Source organism: Plasmodium malariae (genome assembly GCF_900090045.1).
Source record: "Plasmodium malariae genome assembly, contig: PmUG01_00_39, whole genome shotgun sequence".
In the NCBI taxonomy this organism is placed as follows: Eukaryota; Apicomplexa; class Aconoidasida; order Haemosporida; family Plasmodiidae; genus Plasmodium; species Plasmodium malariae.
Window position 1 is genome coordinate 266,074 of NW_021638312.1, and position 21,827 is coordinate 287,900.

Here is a 21,827-nt window from a genome sequence, read left to right on the forward strand (position 1 = left end):
ATATAAATTCATATATCAAATGAAATTTATTATTATAATTTGTGTATCATATATTTTATTAGAAAATATATTCACAATAAGTGTTTTACTATTCATTTATAATAAAATAATTGTGAAAAGTAATATCGTAATATTTTTCATTTTTGTATATGTGCTGCTATTTTACTTTTATTTATCATATATCATATGTTGTAACTTGCTATAACATTTATTTCAAAATGCCTAGAAAAGAATAATAAATTATTTCTCTTTTTTTCTTATTTTTTTATTTAATAAGATTATTCTTATTTATAAAAAATTTTATGTTTATTTTATCAATTTTTAGGCCGTTAGAAAACAAAATTTATAAAAATGAATATATTTTAAATATGTTTCTACGAAGATTTCAAAGAATGATTTTTTATTTTATAAGATGAAAATTAGAAAAATAATAAAAAAAAGATATTTAGAATAACAAAATTCTACCATGAATTTATATGAAATATTTTATTTATTTATATGATATTATTTTTTTTTTCAATGTATATTTATTTTTATTACAGATAATAAAAAATTATATTCATAATTTACACAAGTTTTATATTTAAAAAACCATTTTTACAAACATAGAGACAAAAAGAGTTAAATATAAAAAGGAATGAAAAAATTGATTGTGTGTTATTCGTTATTTTTATTATGATGCTGCAAACATGTAAATGAAAAAAAAAAAAAAAAAAAAGCATTTTCCCCTTTTATTTTATGTACGTAATTTTATATACACTTACATATAAAACAATAAAGAGAATAAAAACCAAATATTTGTTATTATTAATAACAAATAAACGTTTATTTATTTTTAATGAAAAAATTTATCAAGTAAATACTTATAAAAAAATAGAACTAAATAAAAGGAAAAAAAGATAATAAGGTTTAGGTTAAATCTATTAATTATTCTATTTGTATTTTACTTCATTTTATAAGTTGTATAGACTTGTTAATTATATAATAATAAATTCTGTATTAAAAAATTATAAGTACATATTTTTATTAATATATATGTATTTTTTATTCATCAGTACAAAAAGCATAATAAAATAAAATAAAAATGTAAATATCAAATTGGTTTAAAATATTATCTATTTCAAAAGTCAGCGTCTAAAATGAAAACAGTAATTCTGGTTATATGATATTTAAAATCTATAAAATAAAAAACACATAGGTCTCTTAAAAAATTAGATTTAATTTAAAATTTATATATTCTACGTAAAAATTTGAGCAACCCATGTAAAATTCAAATTAGAAATAAGCAAAAAATTTTGATTTGTTAAATTATTTTGATACATTACTTATTTTATCTACCGTATAATCATAGCGTTATATAATAGTTATATAGAGTAGCAGTAAATATAGTGATATTCTTATATTTCTATAAATCATTGTTTGTTTCAAGAAAAAAAATAAAAAGATAAGTATTGAAAAGAAAAATTTTCAAATATATATTTTTTAATTTTAATAAAATTATTTTTTTTAATATTTTTTGTTGTCTTTTATTTCATTTTTGTAAACACAATTTTCTTTTTAAGTGGTAAATCTTTTTTCAAAATAGTAAAATATATTATTAAGCCTTATTTTTAGTTCCTATTTAATAAAACTATAAATCACAGGAAAAAAAAAGATACTTGTTTGCATTACAAATATATTATATTATTAGTACAATACATAATAAATTTTTAAGAAACAAATATAATTTTGAAAAAAAAGACGTCATCAAATGATGAATAAGGAGATAATAAAAAGGAAAGAAAAAAAAGTATAAACGTCACTTAGAATATATTAGAGAAAATACAAATTTCCACAAAATATCAAGACTAATTAAATTAAAAAATATAAGAAATAACTCCAAACAATATAATAATAATTAAAACATAGATTAATAGATATAAATGAGAATAAAATTATTACCAAAAATATAAGTCCTACATCAAAATCTATCAAAGAATACAGAATATATATTTTGAAAAATGACTATTGTATATAGTGTGCTATACAGATGGATATAGAAAAGATAGAAACTTAATTAAAACATTTATAATGAAATACATTTACGTAATTTAAATATATTACTTGTCTCCTCACATTTGAAATTATTAGTCTTAATTCTCTATTTCAAAAAATTACTGTATAACGTTTTAACTTTTGCTAGTATATGTAATGTAATATTAATCTAACATTTCTAGATACTCTAAAATATAGTTTATCGTCAAAAAGAATAGTTAGCATCATTATTAAGCATAATTATTTTCTGCAAAAGAGTATTTATTTCGGAGTTTAAAAAAATTTATTGTATTCTTAATGATACTACATACTGTAATAATATTATTGAAATATGTAATATATATGAAATCACTAATATATACTTATATATTTTGATATGAAATATGAAAATTAATATATATTCTTAAATTTTAATAAAATTAGAATATATTTTTTCCAATATTTATTATATAATGCTTTTTTAATGTGTCTGTTTTTATATAATATATATGCATTTAATAATACTAATTATTTATGATATATGTATTTACTTAAAAACAAGTTAAATATTACGAGAATAAATGTAAATTATTTATATATGATACTTTTATTTGGATGAATATGAATAATTAATTTAAACATACACGAATACTTTTATTAGATATAAAATTATGTAACCGCACATTTGGATTTCCCTTTTTAAAATATACAAATTTTATAGGTGTTTTCACTTCAAGAATACAAAATTTAATATAACATTGCATAAATGTTCTAAATATTCGAAATATATTTAACGTGCAGCTTGTATTTTTTGAAACAAAGAAAAATTTTACCTTATTTTTATTTTTGTTTCACATTCTATAATTAGTATTAAATTTCATATAAGTTTAATTTTTTTAATTAATAAATAATGTTTAACAATTATAGTAAGCGTACAGAACTATTTTTTTTTTTTAGGTTAATGAGAAAAAAATTAATAGTTATATTTGTAATATATATGTCAATATGTGTATTCAATGTATATATATATTTTTTATATTAAATATAAAATTAAATCATTAAACATCAAAAGATCAATTTTATTATATTTATAAATGTTATAAATAACAAAATTTTTTAATAGTTCTATGGGGAAATATATATATAAATATATATTTCAAACATTTTTTTATAATATTTACTGTGCAAACATTCACTGTAAAAAGTGTTACTTTATTAATAAATAACATTATTGCAAATATTCATTAGAACATTTTTAATATTATATTTTCTTTATTAAGGTTTATATTTATATTTTACTTATTTTTAATATATTTTTAAAAACAAAAAATAAATATTTATAAATCAAATGACAATATCATTTTATTAGTAACTTGTTAAAATATGTTAAATTGTTTACAAGCTCAAGGATATTATAAGAACGAATGATTTTTATGTGAATGGGAAAGTGAAATTTTTTATTTTAGTAAAAACTCCTATATTTCTTCTATATAATTTGTAACCTTCTAATTAATATAATGAGTTGTAATAATATCATCCTAGAAAATTTGCCTAATATTATTATCTACCTCATATTATATTATTATTAATAGTATCTTAATGAGTAAGTATATAATTTCGTGAATGATTGTTATACTTAATTTTGATTGTAATGGGCTTTGATAAATCTTTAGATAATGTGACACTTTCCAGTAGAACATTGTTTTAATAAACGAATATTTTGTTTTCAGAGGATGAGAAGTAGACAAAAAAGGTAGTATTAAAAGTTACGTTATTTGTAAATGGCATTATGATTCAGAAATGAGAAAGATATAAATGTATTAGAATTTGTTAGAAAATTAGAATCTATGAGTAAAAATAATACAACAGTTGCGTCCAAATTTTTAGTTTATAAATTTACATGAATTATATGCAAACCATTTACAGGGATAGATAATTTCTTTGAAAAATATGTTGGCTATTTATTCATATATATAAATAAAGGAGATATGCGAACTCTAGGGAGAAAAAAGCTTTAAAATATTCATTACTATTAGTAAAGCTTTGATATTTGATCTAGCTGTAAAACTTTTTTTAATAGAATTTCTATTATTTACATTATTAAATTAAATTGGAAATATTATTTAGTCCCATAATAATCTTATGCTTATTGTTGAAGATATATTATTGTTATTCGTGTGTAATAATGAAGTCATAGTTGGATTATAGTCGCCTATTATAAGTATCTTTACGTTTATTTATATCCTAGTGTAAATATTCAAATATGTGGTTTATATTCGAGAAAATGAATATAAAGTATAGATGTAATGAACATATCTGTTAAAGAAGACAAATTTTTCATATAACTGATAAATTTCTACTTTTTGTTTAATGATTTAATGTTATTAAAAAAGTTCCTTCTTGCATGAATATAACTTTTATTATAATTCATGGATAATATAAACATATATATTAACACACAAAAGTAAAAAATTATGTATTAAATATTTATTTCGGTTTGTATGGTTCTATAATTATTTTAATAATATAGTGTATTCTTATGAGGTAATTTATTATTCTCATATGTTATACTTATATATATGTATTTTTTGTTTCATTGTAATATTAATTACATACAGCTAATTATTCTCAACAAAAGGGTTATATATGAGAAAATTATATGTATATAGGTTTTTACGTAGATTTTTATAATAAAATATATGAGCTCATTTAACTTGATATACAAAATTGCAAATTAATACAAATCCCCTAAATGAATGAGGCAATATTGTTTTTTAAGAAACTTAAAATTTTTTAGTCTTTTTATGGTTATGAGTGATTATTTAAAGAACATATTAAAAATATTAATTATATAATCGTTTTAATTTAAACGTATATTATTGTTTTCCGTATGATAAAACTAAAACTATTTGATATGTTTTTTGTTATTATGAATATTTTATAGAAATAATAACAAATATTCTTTGAAAATAATTTATTATTGGAATTATATGTTTCAATGTTTATTTCATATAAGGATATTTTTACATTTAATATTTTTTTATGATAGAATTACCAATATAAACTAATATTATATTTCTTTAATGTATTAATTTTTAACATCACATTATCAATTTTAGTATTCATGAAATATTATAAATAAATGTAGTTTTCAAAATATATGTATCATTATATAACTCACGTAATGCTTAGATATAAAACTGTTTCATAAGTATAACCGAGATATCCATATTAAAAGAAATTTATAAATTAAAATTTATTATATATTTTTTATTTTTGATAGTATTAAGAGAAATTTTTTTTGAACGAATATTTATCTATTATTAGTGGGTTTCACAAGATATTTACGCATTCTGTTATTTCTTAAATAATAAGTACTTTATAAAAGTATATAAAATGGATATAATAAAATATAATAAAGCATTAAACAATATGTAAATAAATTTTTAGGTATATAAATTTTTTTCTTATAATAATTATATATAGATAATTACTTATATATGTGTGATGCTTTGCATTTTTTTCTATACATTTATTTACATCAGGTAACGTCGGATATTAAATAAAAACGAAAATATAAGGATTTTATATCAATGAAAAGGAATTTTATTGTTTCTTTTTAATACATTTTTTTTATTAATTTTTCGTTAAATAAAAGTAGATCAAAGTTATACATTTATTCTTATTAATAAATATATAATTATATTTTTAGTTATTCTATAAAAGCAATATATTTTAATTAAAATATTAAGATATGTTTTAAGTAAAAAGATTAACTGTATAAGGTTAATATATCTAATTTATTGTGAATTTTTTGCATAAACTTTTTGCATGATAGAACTTTGATTTTTTTTAAAAGAGTTATTATGTAAATTCAAATATCACCCAAATATTAATATTCATAGTTGTTTAATTACTATGGGTACGTATATTTATGTATTTATTTCTTAGGATATAAAATAGCTTAAGCATTTTTATTTTCTGCAGAAATGTAATTAGATCTCAAAATTTTGGGATATTATATGGATAAATGTGAATAAAAAAGATTAACACACCTTTAAAAAAAAATTTATTCTTTTATTATATATTTCTTTTTATTATTAAATTATTTTTAAATATATATGTTTATTTAAAGAAAAATAAATTATTTTAAAAATTTAAGAATATTATATTTGCAAAAAATTATTTAGTTTAAACTTAATTAAAAATAATAATTTTCAAAAATTGTTGTAGGTTAATAAAAAATGAGTAATTACTTTACTTTTAGATGTATATTTTACCATAAATTAAGTAGTATGTAATTAATTTTGTTTTTTTGTACACCATATAGTCTATAAAATAATGTATGTGTTTATGAAGTAAATAAATCATGTATTATAATTGACGTAACATTAAATTTTGTTTTATTAATTTATTGTAACTATTATTTTAATTATATTATTAATATTTTTACTAATAATAACATATTATTCTAAAATATTATGTTTAAAAAATTCGATTAAATGAATAACATCATTAAAATTAGTATTTGTTGTTGCAATATCTAGAGAAGTGTATAATATACATTCTATAGCTCCTATATATTCTCTATAAGATCAATATTTCTAAATATTAAAGGAAAACGTATTTTTCTTTTTAATTTATTGAAAAAAGGATTAAAAAAAATTATTTAAACAATATATCAAGTTAAAAAATTAAATAATATATTTTGAATTATTTTTAGTGTATTCAAATTATATGATTTAAATGTACATTTATTTTTCTTTTTAATAACTTTAACATAAAATTTTTGTAGTATATTTTTTGATCGATTATTTTTGTAAATGTAATGTTCACTACAGTTATATATATTTTATTAATTATTAACGTAGCAACAAAAAAATATTTTTTCAAATAATTAAAACATACTTTATATCTGCTAATATATTATAATATTTTTATTTCGTTCTTCAATATATAAATAAGAATATTAATGACACTTATTATGGAACGAAAAATTAAACTAATATTATTTATTAAAATTGCTCTGTTTGTCCTTTTAAAATGGATATGTTATTTTAACATTGAAGCAGTATAATAATAATATTTAAGGATATTTGTATTGTTTTTATTTTTAGTAATTTATATTTATTAATACTTTTTGTTTTTTATTATAGTGTATATCAACTAAATGACATATATTTACATTTTCCTTTTTTTTTAGAGTATGTTTAAGAAATCATTTAATAGGTACTTCGACCTTGATAGAAAAACAAATACAAAAAATTATCGATTACTAGCAAAAAGTAAACGGCTTAATAATTCAAATAATTTAGAGATAATATATGATATATCTAATAATGCAGGATACAAAAAAATAAGTGTAAATAATAATGAAAGAGGTGATAAAGAAAAAAAAAAACAATCTAATAGATGCTTATTAAATAAAGCACAATACTATACGGAATATATTGATTATAATAATGGAATATTTGATGGAAAACATTTCCATTTTGAAAAAAAATGGATTAAAAAAAAAGATTATGATAATTTTCTTGAAAAAAAAAGGAGAATTCGTGCTATAACTTTAAAAAAAATAAAATTGAAAAAATACGGATTTGGAGTTGCTTTATTTTTTATTTTTTTTCTTATGGGAATAGGATTACCAATAAAACGGGGATTTGAATTGTCCGTAGATGATTTAGATTCAAAACGGTATGCTATAGAAAAAGCTATTATAGATTTTGTAAAAGAACTAACAAGTTTAGAAGAAGGACAAATCTATATAATATTATTTGCAGTAGTTTTCATTATATTAGCAATTATCCTTATAATAGCGATTTATAAAATCATAAGAAATAATGAAAAATATAATAAAATTAAGTTGATGACAGAGCAAAACTAATAATAATTAATATTATATTTTTGTAAAGAATTCTTTAATATGAAGTAATAACTATAATATTGTTAATGATGAACTTAATAAGCATACGCATAATTTGTAAATTATTGTAAATGCCCGTGAGTACATCTGGTCTGTTTTGTACGAAACAATAAAAATATATATTCCTTTTTTCTTTTTTTATTTTAATAGTTTTAAAGTTTTCGAAATCATATTTTAAATTATTTCTTTAGCTTAATTAAGTATTATGAGAGAATACATATATTTGTATATTAAAATATAATCCTATGAATATTTATATTCCTTCTTTATTATTAATATATAATGTTACTATTCGTAAAATTATTTATAACTGTGATAACTTATATTTGTATAAGAGTATTTTCTTTTTACTTTATATCTTTTTATAGTATAAAATTATTATTTTTTTAGGTTTTTATGTAAATATATTATTAATTTAAATACAAAATAAATATACCCTGTTATGTATTATACCAATAGTTTTAATATATTTTGTTGTATTTATATATGTACATTTTATCTAAAGAAAACCTAATATAAATTATATAAAATAGATTTTATCAGAAATATGATGCAAACATATTTATGGTAAAAACAAGCATAAGAACTATTTTTAGTTATTTTTGCTTCGTATATATGTGAAATTATGAATATTTAATAAAGAACCATAAATTGTAAAATACGTCTTATTTATAACTCTGTACTACCTTGAAAATTTTAATTCGTCAAAATTAGATGAATATTTAAATCAATTTATCATTTTATTATTGTGTTTAGTAACAAAGTTAATTCATTTCTGTAAACATTTAGCATATATATATATTTTACTGAATATTACTATATAAATAAGCTATGTAATTTACATATATTCTTGTATTATTATAAGAAGAAATTATTGAATTAAATTTAATCAAAAATTGATAGATCAGTTCTAAAATTTTTTTTATATATATTTCTTGTTTAATATTATTTATTTATATATAGTATAAAATATCTTTAATATAATTTAAATCATTTTTATATTAGTAACTGGTAAAAACTGTAAATTACTCATTATTGTCATTTAATGTATCCTAGAAAAAATTTTATAATTAGTGAGTAAATATTCTATCAATAAATAAGTTTTATTTTATGATTTCTTCCTGAAGAAAAAAAAAAGTTTTTATTTATAGCAAATAATAATATGTTGAAAAAGTTACTTTCTCAATTGTGCTGGTTGCATAATATTATAATTAAATAATATATCTTTTTTATTACGAGAAAATATTAAGAATTATTTGAATTCAATTTGAAATTCATATTTTAAAATTACTTAATAATTAAGTTTATTTTTTCCATTTTATCTTAATTAACAGAATTCTTTTTTATGCATAACTTTTGAAGTTTTTCACATAAGAAATACGCTTGTCTTTGTAATCTATAGATTAAAACAGTTCTTACGTCATATTCTAGCAAGTAATTTCGCGTTATTATTAATATTGTTTATTTTTTTTTATTTTATATATGAATCATTTATATTATATGCTTTTAAATTTTTCTATCACATTTTTTTGAATTTTTAATAAATTAACAAATTATAGCTCAGTATTTATAAATTTTGTTTTGCTGTTTAGTCAGAATATAGTGACACAAGGCATATAATATCTTATATACTTTCTAAAAGATTAAGCATAAATATAATCAAATTATTTAATGTATTTTATTGAAATTCTGACATACATATTTGTTTTCTTACATGGTACAAAAATTTACATATATTAAACTACAAATATGAAAATTGACAAGTTCTTGGATTAACAAATATTTTTTATTTTAGATATAATAAGTTAAACTAATATGAATTACACTTTCATTTATATATTTATGTTAGTTTTAAATCATATATAGATTACTCTTTCGGTACATATACAATTAAGTTATTTCTAATGACTGTATAAAAAGAAAATTATATATAATTTTTTAGCGATTTACGTATATCTTCTGGAATGTGTAATGAGAGAAAGTTGAATGATAAATATTATAAAATAATATTAACGGTATAAACTATGTAGTAGGATAATTACACTATGAAGTACTACATTTTACATAATGTTATTGTTGATTCATTATTTTATATCAAGTGATTCCTAAATAAAAACTTATACAAAAGTTTTTAGATTATCAATTATACATACAATTAATTAGAAATTTAAATAAACTCTTTTTATATAGATATAAATATGAAAAAAATTACGAAGAACTTTTACCAAAAGCATTACGATATCATATTTAAACAATAAAAAGACATAATTAAAAGCATAAATTAAAATGTTCAAGTAACATATATATATTATTGTTTACATATTATTATTTATCAGTTATTATAAAGTTCTCAATTTTTTATTTTCTTGAATTAACTAAAAGATATTCTGAAAGTTTTCATTAACTGAATTATTAAATATAAATTAAGAATAAACAAAAATAAATTAATTTTTATGTAAATAAATAGTGATAAATAGTCCGAAGTGCTATTTTTTTACTATTTCATGTCTTATTAAAATAAATAATAAGTTAATCAAGAATGTATACAAGATGAATCCCAAAAAATATAACAATATATTAAAATGAAATAATAATACAAAAGCAAAGATAATAGAATGAACACATAAACATATTTATTAAAATTAAATGTAGTGCTAATCTTTTTTTTTAACTATGACAGTAGATGTTACATATAACTATATTTTAAGTTGTTCAATAGTGATAATTTTTGTTCCATTATATTATCATTTAAGAAATTTAATATTAATTCTTATATTTATTTTAAAATATTAAACATTCTTATATCTTTTCCACATTTGTTTTAAATAAAATAAGCTTAATATAATATGTTTCTTCTTTTAAATATATATAATTTTATAATATTTAGTGATTTAATTTTATAATCTCAAATAAATTAACTTATGTTAAGAAAAAATCACACTATTTATAAGGATATTATAACTATTGAGAAGAAGTAAATAAAAAAATACACTTAAAAAGAACATAATATAATATTCTTGTAAAATATGTAAAATAACAAAAATATAATTAGAGAAAATTTTTATATAAATTCCATCACATAAAAGAATGGTGAAAATATAATATTATTAAATCAATTGTGTTATGTTTTTATAATGTAAAGGGTTAGAATAATAATAATTATATTCTTTTCATTATTTATTTTTATAATTCATCCTATAGAATTATACTTTTAATTACATAATATAAATTTTATAATTATTATGATGTAATAAATGAATTATGCTTTAATATATAATATTATGCTTTAGCAAGAGATATAAAAAATTTAAGGATAAAAAAAAAGTCAAAAAAAAATATATATATATATTTAATTTATTGTAGTGTAAATATTTTTTTTATGGAATCAAATATTATTTCTATTTGATTCAATTTCAATGAAGTAGAGAAAAAGAGGAATATAAATAAAAAAAGTAGTTGTAATATTATATAAAAATATTTTAAAGTGTAAGAAAAATAAAACATGAGAATCATTTGTTCCATTTCTATGTACGTTAATAATACATTATACAATTACATATATGTTTGTCAATATGAATCCAAAAAAGTTTATGTATTAAAAATTATAAAATACTTCCATGAAGATGTTTTTTCTTTTTTTACTTGATTGATTTTTGAAATATTTTCAGAATATTTTCTATTTAAGATAAATCATTAAATATATTTTAATTATATATTTATTTTTAATAATATTAATATTTAATCATGAACATACTAAGTGGAATTAACTGTAAATCAAAGTAAAATTAATGGAAAAATATTCTAATATGTAGAATAGAGAAAAAAAAAAAAAAACTCTGTAACATAAGATAGAAAAACTGCTCCGTAAATTATAACTGTATAGTTATAAATAAAAATGTAATAAACAAAATTTTATATGCAGTTAAAAAATACTTATTTATAACTGTTTTTACATTTTCTTTAATATTATTTGTCTTTTATTTATTTATATTTAAATTTTTATAATGTAAATGAAGTAAAAGTTGTGACAACAATCTTCTATATTTGAGTAAAGAAACATAATGAATATTAATTCATTAAATGAAATATGTGCATTCATGAAATTAAAGGAAGTCATAATATATAATTCATAATAAAAAGGCTTAATAAGCTACGTGCACATATATGTTTAGCGAATTATTTTTTTATTTAAAATTTCTTGTATGTATATATCAAATATGTGAGTCAAATTATATGTATCGTTAAAAATTATTTGTATTATTTTTTATTAACCTTCATCTTTTAGTTTTAGTTTATTTTTTAATAGATTTAATATATCATTTTTAAAAATAATTGCTTTTTATTTGGAGTTATTTATTATTTGTTCTTTTCCTGTTTATCAACTGAATTTTTTGATGTGCTAAACCACATATTTATCTTAATACATTATTAAATAAAATGAATAATATATTTAAAAATTTGGTTAACGTATTATAAAAAATAAAATATATACTAATAAATTAGGTGCTAGATGTCGAGAATTTCATATGAAGTTGTTAAGGTTCATTTGTATTATTCTGATTTGTTAAATGTATGTACATTACATATTATAAATACATAGAATTACAGTGTTATAAGAATAGTTTAATAGATATAAACTTTTAATATAATATTATATTACTTTTGTAACTTCTAGTTCATTTGCTTTTTTATAAATTACATAAATATCTACGATATAATAAATAGATAAGTAAAAATATATAAATTTTTATTATTGGAACACTTAACAAAAATTAGTTAGTGAGCCAAGATTGTTATGATAGAAATTCATTTAATGAAAAAACACTTTTTTTTTTTTTTCTTTCTTATTTTATGTTATGAATTCATTTTCTACATATGTATATCTAATTAAAAAAATGTAAAGAAATAATTAAGCACAAGTGTTTGAAGACATTTCATTTATAAATTATAATGTGAAATAAAATTAACTAAAAATCATAATTTTCAAAAATTATTGTATAAAACATTATTATGTTTTTTACATAAAAATATGAATTTTTTCGTAGATTTGGTTGAAGTAATTAGTTCTTTATTTTAATTGAAATGTAGTCCTTTAACCATTGAAAGTGTTATATCTAATATATCGTAAAAAGTTATATAAAATATTTCTTCGTTTTCTTATCATTATTATGATATTATTATAACAAATTGTATTACTAATTAATAAACGGTATTTCCATAATATAATGTCAATAAATTTAGAATTATTAAATGAAAAATAAATTCCTAATTATATATTATCTTCTTGATACATTGGATACTGTATTATCTATAATCTATACATATTATATTTTGTATATTCCATATACTAGATGAATTTAATATTTAGAAATATTTAGATAACTTATATTTTATTTAATTCATTCTTTTAAGGATTAGTAAAACAACAACTTAATTAATCTCTTATATTATATAATTAAATTATATATTTAAATATTCTTGAATAAATTCAAATTTGTTTATTTTTATTAAAATTAATTATTTGAATATATAATTAAGATAATAATTTTTTAATATATATTTTAAGTTTTAATTTTTTATGTTCGTTTTAAAATATATTGTAGTTATATGTATTTTATTAGATTTTTATGAAAATATATAAATAAAATATTAGAGAAATAAATGTAGCATAATTTATAATTAGAAGTATACTATATTACTGTAAATTTAGTCATCACGGTATATATTACAATTCTAAAAATGTATATCATGGAACAAAACCTTAAGTCAATCATATTTTTTAAAATTTGTGCCTTTGTTCTTTTAACTTGGATATGTCATCATAACAGTGATATGGTATAATACTATTATTTAAGGATATTTTTATTATTTATATTTTTTGTGTTTTTTTTTTTTATTTATGTAATTTTTTAGTTTGATATTTTTTTTATGTTTAAATAATAAATATTTAATATGTGTTTTTAGATAACTTCTAACAAACCTCTGAAGGAAAAATGCAAATTTCATAAAAAAATAAATACAAGAAATTATCGATTATTAGCAAAACATAAACATGATAATGATTCATTAATTACAGGGTTAAAAGAAAATGTACCAAATAATAAAGTTCCTAAAAGAAAAGATATATCACATAACGAAAATATAAGGACAGGAAAAAAGGAATTATTAAATACATGTTCTTCAAGTAGTACAGTTGCCGATAAAAAAGCTATTAAAAATAAATCTCGTATATTTGAAACAAAAAAATATTCCCATTTGGAAAAAAAAATATTTAAAGAACTAGATTACGAGAATTTTCTTAAAAACAACAGATCAATTAGTGATAAGACTTACAAAAATATAATCATAAAAAAATATGGTTTGCGATTAGCTCTTCCTGTATTATTGTTCTTAATTTTATTTATAGTATTCATAATAAATTTTTCACTGGGTTTTTCTACTACTAAAGTTTCATGGGATAGTGGTTTATTTGGGTTATCGGATTATATAAAAAACTTCGAAGTTGGTAATAGTTGGCTATCAGAAGTTTTAAAATGGTTGAAAAATAATACATCAGGGTTATGGCTGCACTATGGTACAACAAAGGATACATCTTCTACTCTATGTAATTTGTGCAAAGAAGCAACAGGAGAAGGTGTTAAGCTCAGTGAAAAATGTATATTAGGACAGTTATTTGGATATATATTCTATTTCGTACCGTTCATTATATTAGGTGTCACATTTATATCATGGATTATTTATTACCATAAAAAAGTTAAAAAATATCAAAAAATTAAATTAAGGAAAAGATAAAAATAATAATAAGAAATATATTTCATTCCATAAAGAAGTCTTTAATATGAATTAATTTCTGTAATACCTTTAGTTAAATTTTATTAATCTCCTCCATAATTACTTGTATTTTATAAATGTATATACAAATAAGTCGCCTTTTTTATATACAGCTGTCTAACAAATGGTCTTATTTTTTTTTTAAATATAAATTTCTAATATTTTTCAATTTTCACCTTAAAACATTACTTGAGATTAACTAATTTTTTGAGTTCGTATCTATATATATGTATTCAAATAGTTTATCACTAAAAATAAATATATATACTATACATGGGGATTAAAGTAAATATATAACAGCGCAATCAATATAATTCTGTGGAATCATCTTAATTTCTGTTTTATCTAAAAATTGTCGTTTTTTCTTTTTTGTCTTGTTCTAATTTAAAACCATTATTTTTTCGTATTATTAAGAAAAATTATCATAACCTTTATATCAGCAATAAATTTATCTTGTTTTTTACATAATAAAAAAAAGTAAATATATGTCGTTTCTTTTATATATTTATATTTCTATAACCTCAGAGAGAGCTAATATTTATTCTGTAAAATAAGCGCATGGAAAGTATTTAACATAACATAATTGTTACAAATAGCTTTTTAGTATATATTTATTTTACTTCTTATGATATAGATTTGAAGTTATGAACATATGATTAAAATATATTTTTATTAAATTTTAAATATTTACAGTCGTGTACAAACATATATATTTTTTTATATTTCTACAACTGAATGAACAGTTACAAACATTAATTATTATATTATTGTACTAATTTGAGGTGTTTATTCAATATTTGAATAAAGGTATTACACATATGTACATGTATATTATTAACAATTAATAGATAATCTCCATATATATTTTTATTTTTTATATAACTAAAAAATTGATTTGATGAATTATATATAGTCATATATTAATAAATTATATATATAAATTTTTTTTTATATCTTTTCATAATATTATAATTTTTAAAAATTTGATTATGTCGGTAAAAAGCAAAATTAACTGTAGATATAGACAAAATAAATAAATAATTTCCGCTATTATATAATACAGTGCACGTATTCTTTTATATGTATAACGTATTTTTTATATATGTAAATATATTAATGAGCTAATATTATTTTAGCGATGCATAAAAATATATGTACTTTACATTAACTATTAATAATTTCTTCAAATTAAAATTTATAATTTTTTAATTAAAATGAAGTTGAAAAGAAAATATTTTTATAGGTAGTTTGTAAATATATATCATATTTATGTCAGATAATTTGTAATAATATATACTGAAAAAGTTACTCTATTTTCTTACAAGATGTTATTAAATAAGTTTAATAAATAAATTTCTCAATATAAAAATATGAAAATAATATTCTTTTATTAAATTTGATTTTTTATATGTCTAAATGTATATAATAATGTAATACTAATAAATTTCTTAATTATTATTATTGAATAAACTATAAAAAGTATTCTTTAGTTAAAAAACATCTACATATATTATTACTTGTAAAGGTATACGTAGAAATTGGAGAAAATGCAAACAATGACAATAAGAATTTTAATAGAATATATATATATGTTTATATGTTAATATCAAATATTTCTGTATTTTACTAAAATATTTTCTTCTATGTACATAAAATACATATGTATGTAAGTTAATTATATTATGATAATGTTTTTTTTTTTAGTGAAGAAGATGAATAAAATTGTATTTTTATTTAATTAGATTACTAGGAAATAGAAACGAAATTAGATATAAAAATAGAAAAATAATAAATTTAATTAGGTGATATTATTTAATATCTACATATATAAAAATACTAAAATAAATAAATTTTTAGTTATAATTCTATGACTATTAATAGACACATCATATTATTATCTTTATATTAATTAGTATATATCGCTGTACACTTTAAATATTCAAAAAGTAATCATATTTCATTTTTTATTTATTTTAGAATTTATAGGCAATTATTTATATCATATTTTTGAAATAAACTTATATTAAAATTACCTTATCCTATACTTTTCAGTTGTATGTGAATATTTAATAATAATAATAATGCAAATTAATATATTATATATAGCTGCAATATTCGATCCATTGGTATTAAGAACACTACTATAGTTAAACACAAAGAAAAACATTACAAATATATTATTGTGTAAAAGGTATATAAACAATTTTTATAAGAAAAACTACATAAACAAAAAAGAAATTATGATAATAAAATTTTTGTACAATTAAAAAAAGTCGCTTTCACATATTTATTCTTATCACTTAATAGTATTAGCTTTACATTTATTTGTGTTTTTATAGTATACATGAAGATAAATACATGTCAACACAATTATTCTTTACTAGTAGCTACCAAAGAAAAAGTTAATTAAATATTTTGAGCAGGCTTAACATTAAAACCGTAAAAAAGTTAAATTATTCACCCAAAAAATAAAAAAAAAATTTTTTTTTTGAATTTTTTGAATATTTTTAATTTTTGTGTAATATCATTTTTAATTTTTTTTAATTATTTGCATGTATATATGTGTAAAAATCATGCATTACATGTGTACATATATTTTCTAAAAGTTTTTTAGTTCTCCTATGTACATCTCCTATTTATCTAACTTTTCTAATTCTTCATTTTACCTCATTTTTCTTCTTTACTTTTTTATAATTAGTTTTTGTAAAATTAAAATGAAAAAAAAGGAACTTATTAAATTTTAAAGGTATTAGTGTACATGTTTTTAGAAATAACAAAAGGCAAAATTTGAATTTGACAGTTGTGAACAAGGTACTGACTTAAGCACACAACACTAAAACGATATAATTATTGTTGTGATATGCTTAATTAAAAGTGCAAAAATTATTTTATATTCTTTACTTAGACTATCTATCATCATTGTGTACATGAGTTTTAAAGTAGTATATATGAAGAAACATTAATAAATATGAAATAAGAGAACTGTGTGCATTAAGAATAAGTATACGTAAAAATTCTCACTATTATGTTCACAAACGATGCTATTTCTTTTGTTAGGTTACTTGTATCTTTTTGAAGACGACCTATTCTTGTAGAAAGAATGATATGCTGAAAAAGGAGAGAATGGAGAAGATAAACATTATCTTATAAGGCTATGAAAATGTGATTCCAGAAAAATAAAAAGACGTAAATTAACATAATATGTGATTAATATTGATGCAAATGCTTATGTACAATTAGAAATTTTAACATAAATTTTTTTTTCACCTTTTTTTATATTCAGATTGTAATTACAAAAATGTTTTTCTATAAAGGAAGATGAATATTCATATAAATGTTTTAATGAAAAGTGATTTAAATATATAGTTATGTATCTGTTTACAACATTTTTTTAATTTATTTTTTCTTTCCTCTACATGTATGAAAAATCGAAAAAATAAGCCTCTAATTATATAATTTCTTTGAAATTAGAGATATAATAGTTGAACACAATTGTTTTCAAAGAATTTATATGTATGAACAATGATAATATACTGTGTACATACATGTGTGCATACATATGTGTATATGTACATGTTCATATGAAATGTATGTATGTAAATGCGTATAGACTCGTGTGTACGTGTACATGTGTATACTTACATAATGTAATGTATCCATTTACATATTTCAGTACATATATCTTCATATATTCCAAAAAACGAATATTTATTTTTTAACTTGATAAATTACATTGAGTTATTTACATATATTTTTAGCAGAATTTGTACAAGCATGTTTTCCTGCATAAACACAGGATACATAAAAATAATAATTATTAATGAAACAAATAAGATACATTTTTTACAGCTTGATTTATCTATTTCACCTTATGAAACCATTACATAAATTTCATATTGTGACTGAGGTTCAATATATGTAAATTATTTTTATATTATTGTACACATTATATGTGACACGAATGAAAGAACGCATATGAAGAATACTTTTATAAAGACACTAATGCTCATCTAATCCATTTAAATCAAAATAAATAGAATAAGAAATTTATCATAGGAGCACAATTTTATGTCAATAAATGAAAAAATTTGAGGGCAAAGTTGAGTTCATACCTATTGATGTTAATAGGATAGCATTATTAATGTTTAGATACTTATCTATGCATACTACACACACGCATATATATATGTTTTGCTATAACATATTTCTTTATATTCGTTAGATCATTTATATTGGAAAGTCGCAAAGGAGGAAACATGTGAATATATATATATGTATACAAATTTTTGCGTATTGAAAATTTATTTACATGGTATTACTGGCATTACAAACTTATGTTCATCCGCTATAGATTTGAACAATTTAGAATAAGTTCATGTGCATAAAAAAGAATGGAACGTATAATAAAAGTCAGAAAAATGACAAAGGAGAATAACAATAATGCATGAAGTTCGTTGAAACAGTTACTACTTTTATGAATGTTAATAAAGATATGGGATAAAAATAAATATATAAGTAATCTGAATAGTGAGCTGTTCAAATAAATTAGTTAGATAAGAAATTTGTTTAACAGAAGTCCATTTTATATTACGTAAAAATTGATAATGTACTTATGATTACCTCTATTAATGATCATTATTTGGAGTTTAACTAATACATTCATCATATATATGCAGAAAGAAAAGCAAAAGAATATAAAAAATACAAAAACATAAGGAGTAAAAATATAAGCGAAAAAAAAAAAGTTATTAATTCGTGACAAAATAAAAGAAAATATTTTATATAAGTAAATGAGCGTACATACAGATGAACTGTTCTTATATGCTAATGCATATGTTCATAATTTCCACGATAGTTAAGATAGTATCTAAGTAAATATACACGTGTAACAATAAATAATATGCACAAGCAAATTACATTTGCAAGTTTGCTTGCGATAAATTAATTCATTTGGAACATAGAAAAACAAAAACATTATACTTCAATACTTTTTTTTTTTTTTTAAATAATTAGATGAGATATAACTATGTAAACTTATATGCAATATAATAGTGTTAAAAATGTTAAGAAAAAACAAATATCAGCAAGGCTGTAGAGTAAAATGAAAGACATGAAATTAAATTTTATAATGATACAAAATTTAGCTATAAATTTAACATGAATACGTTTGTGTGGATATACTTCAATAGATATAATTGTAGTAATAGTATTGTAAAAGGATTTAGTAGTTGTTTAATAAGGATGACCATAAAAATTTTACTTAATGAAACACTATGAAAATAATAATTTCACTGAACATATGCGTAGCGTGCACTAATTAATTTTTAAAAAATATATTAAAATAAAAAACGTCATGGATCTTATTATTATAACATTAAGGATATGTTAAATTAAAAGGAACCTAATCAATTATAGAAAAAGTTATATTTATGTGAAATGATTACTGAAATTGACATTATATCTAAAATAATTTAAAAAATATTAGGGGTTTAATGTGAATATATATGCATTAGTATATACATATTTAATAATTCTTATCTTGGATGTCATATGAATTTATTAAGAACTAAAATGTTTCAAAAAAAATGAAAATTACCTATAGAATGCTTTTTAATTTTGCTTAATATGCATTATTAATTAATTTAGATTTGTGTTAATGTATTTAATAAATACGACATACATAAAATAATATAAGAAAAATTGAATTCTCTAAAAATTACAAACTGTATTAGTTACATTAACATTTAGAAAATAATTATAAAAATGAATTTTATAAGTTTATGTAATTTTTTTCATTATATATTTTTGATAATAGATAGTATTATTAATTAAGTTGAACTCTTTTGTTTTTTATTATAAGAAAGAATTTATAATTTTTGGCAGAATTAAGAACATCCAAATGAAAGAATCCTTCAAAAGATCCCAAACCTAGAATATATTTAAATATGATTATATATATACGTCTATATAAGTATATATATACATGAAAAAATGATATAAAAAAAATAATTATCTTATATTTGCGACATTCTGTAGAGTAATATGAATTATGTAGAATATTAAAAATTTAATTATTTTATATTTTTTTTATTTAATTATTTTTTACATAAGTAATTTTCTTACCTGGATTAGTATCATTTTACTGTTATACAGTTAACTTAATATATTTAATATATTATATTTTTATAATTAACTATATTCACTATATTTATATGAAAATATGTAATATACATATTTCTTCCTTTATTCGTATATTCATAAAATACTTATTTTATTTTAGTTACGTAAATATTGTAATTTGTTAGATGATTTTGGTATTATTTATTTATAAATGGAAAAAAAAATATATACATAGTTATCTTATCCATAAATATATTGAAAAGAAAAATAATATATTAAATTTGTTTCTAAATTTTATTCGATATTACATTATATATAATCTTTTCGTATTTCTTAGCGATATCATTTTTTTTTCTGTTGTAATTTTTTTTTTAATTGCATAATTACTAAAAATGTATTTTCTACTATATTTACTTTTAGATTTTTTTTCTTTTTTTAATGTTATTATTCCTATAAAATTTACAAATTTTTATTTTAAACGAAAAAATGAAAAAAAAATATAAGATATAAATTACTCAATTATTAAATTAAAATTTTTTTTTTTATTCATATTACACATAATGAATTCTATTAACTTATATGAAGTATTGCATACTTAAAAATGTAATGGAAATATATAAGTGAGTTAAATTCGATAGTACATTTTAAAATATATATATTTTGTACATAAAATAATTCCTTGAATATAATTTTCAAATTATTCTTAAATAGAAGTTATGCATGTCGTACGTATGCGGCATATGTAACATTATGTTTTGTGTTATAAAAAAAATTGAATTTTTAAGTTTTTTTTTATTTTCATGTGAACAATATAATATGCTATACAATTATTTAAGTTTTTCTATTATAAAATAGTATTTAAAAGTTTAGCATGTACAAATAACTAAGCTTATTATTAGGAAACTGACAAAAAAATCAATAACTATATTAGTAATATATG

The 21,827-nt window shown here is 18.3% G+C and overlaps 2 protein-coding genes across 2 annotated transcripts; both read left to right on the plus strand.

The window, feature by feature from the left end:
- Positions 1-6,985: 6,985 nt before the first annotated feature.
- On the plus strand, positions 6,986-7,897 carry PmUG01_00068200 (fam-m protein; the record flags this gene model as incomplete). Its single annotated transcript, XM_029005489.1, has 2 exons — positions 6,986-7,084; positions 7,217-7,897. 2 exons carry the CDS (start codon positions 6,986-6,988, stop codon positions 7,895-7,897), a joined length of 780 nt encoding a protein of 259 aa, XP_028859162.1.
- A 5,787-nt stretch (positions 7,898-13,684) lies between these two features.
- PmUG01_00068300 (fam-l protein) lies at positions 13,685-14,728 on the plus strand (the record flags this gene model as incomplete). Its single annotated transcript, XM_029005500.1, has 2 exons — positions 13,685-13,771; positions 13,901-14,728. 2 exons carry the CDS (start codon positions 13,685-13,687, stop codon positions 14,726-14,728), a joined length of 915 nt encoding a protein of 304 aa, XP_028859163.1.
- Between the last annotated feature and the right edge of the window lie 7,099 nt (positions 14,729-21,827).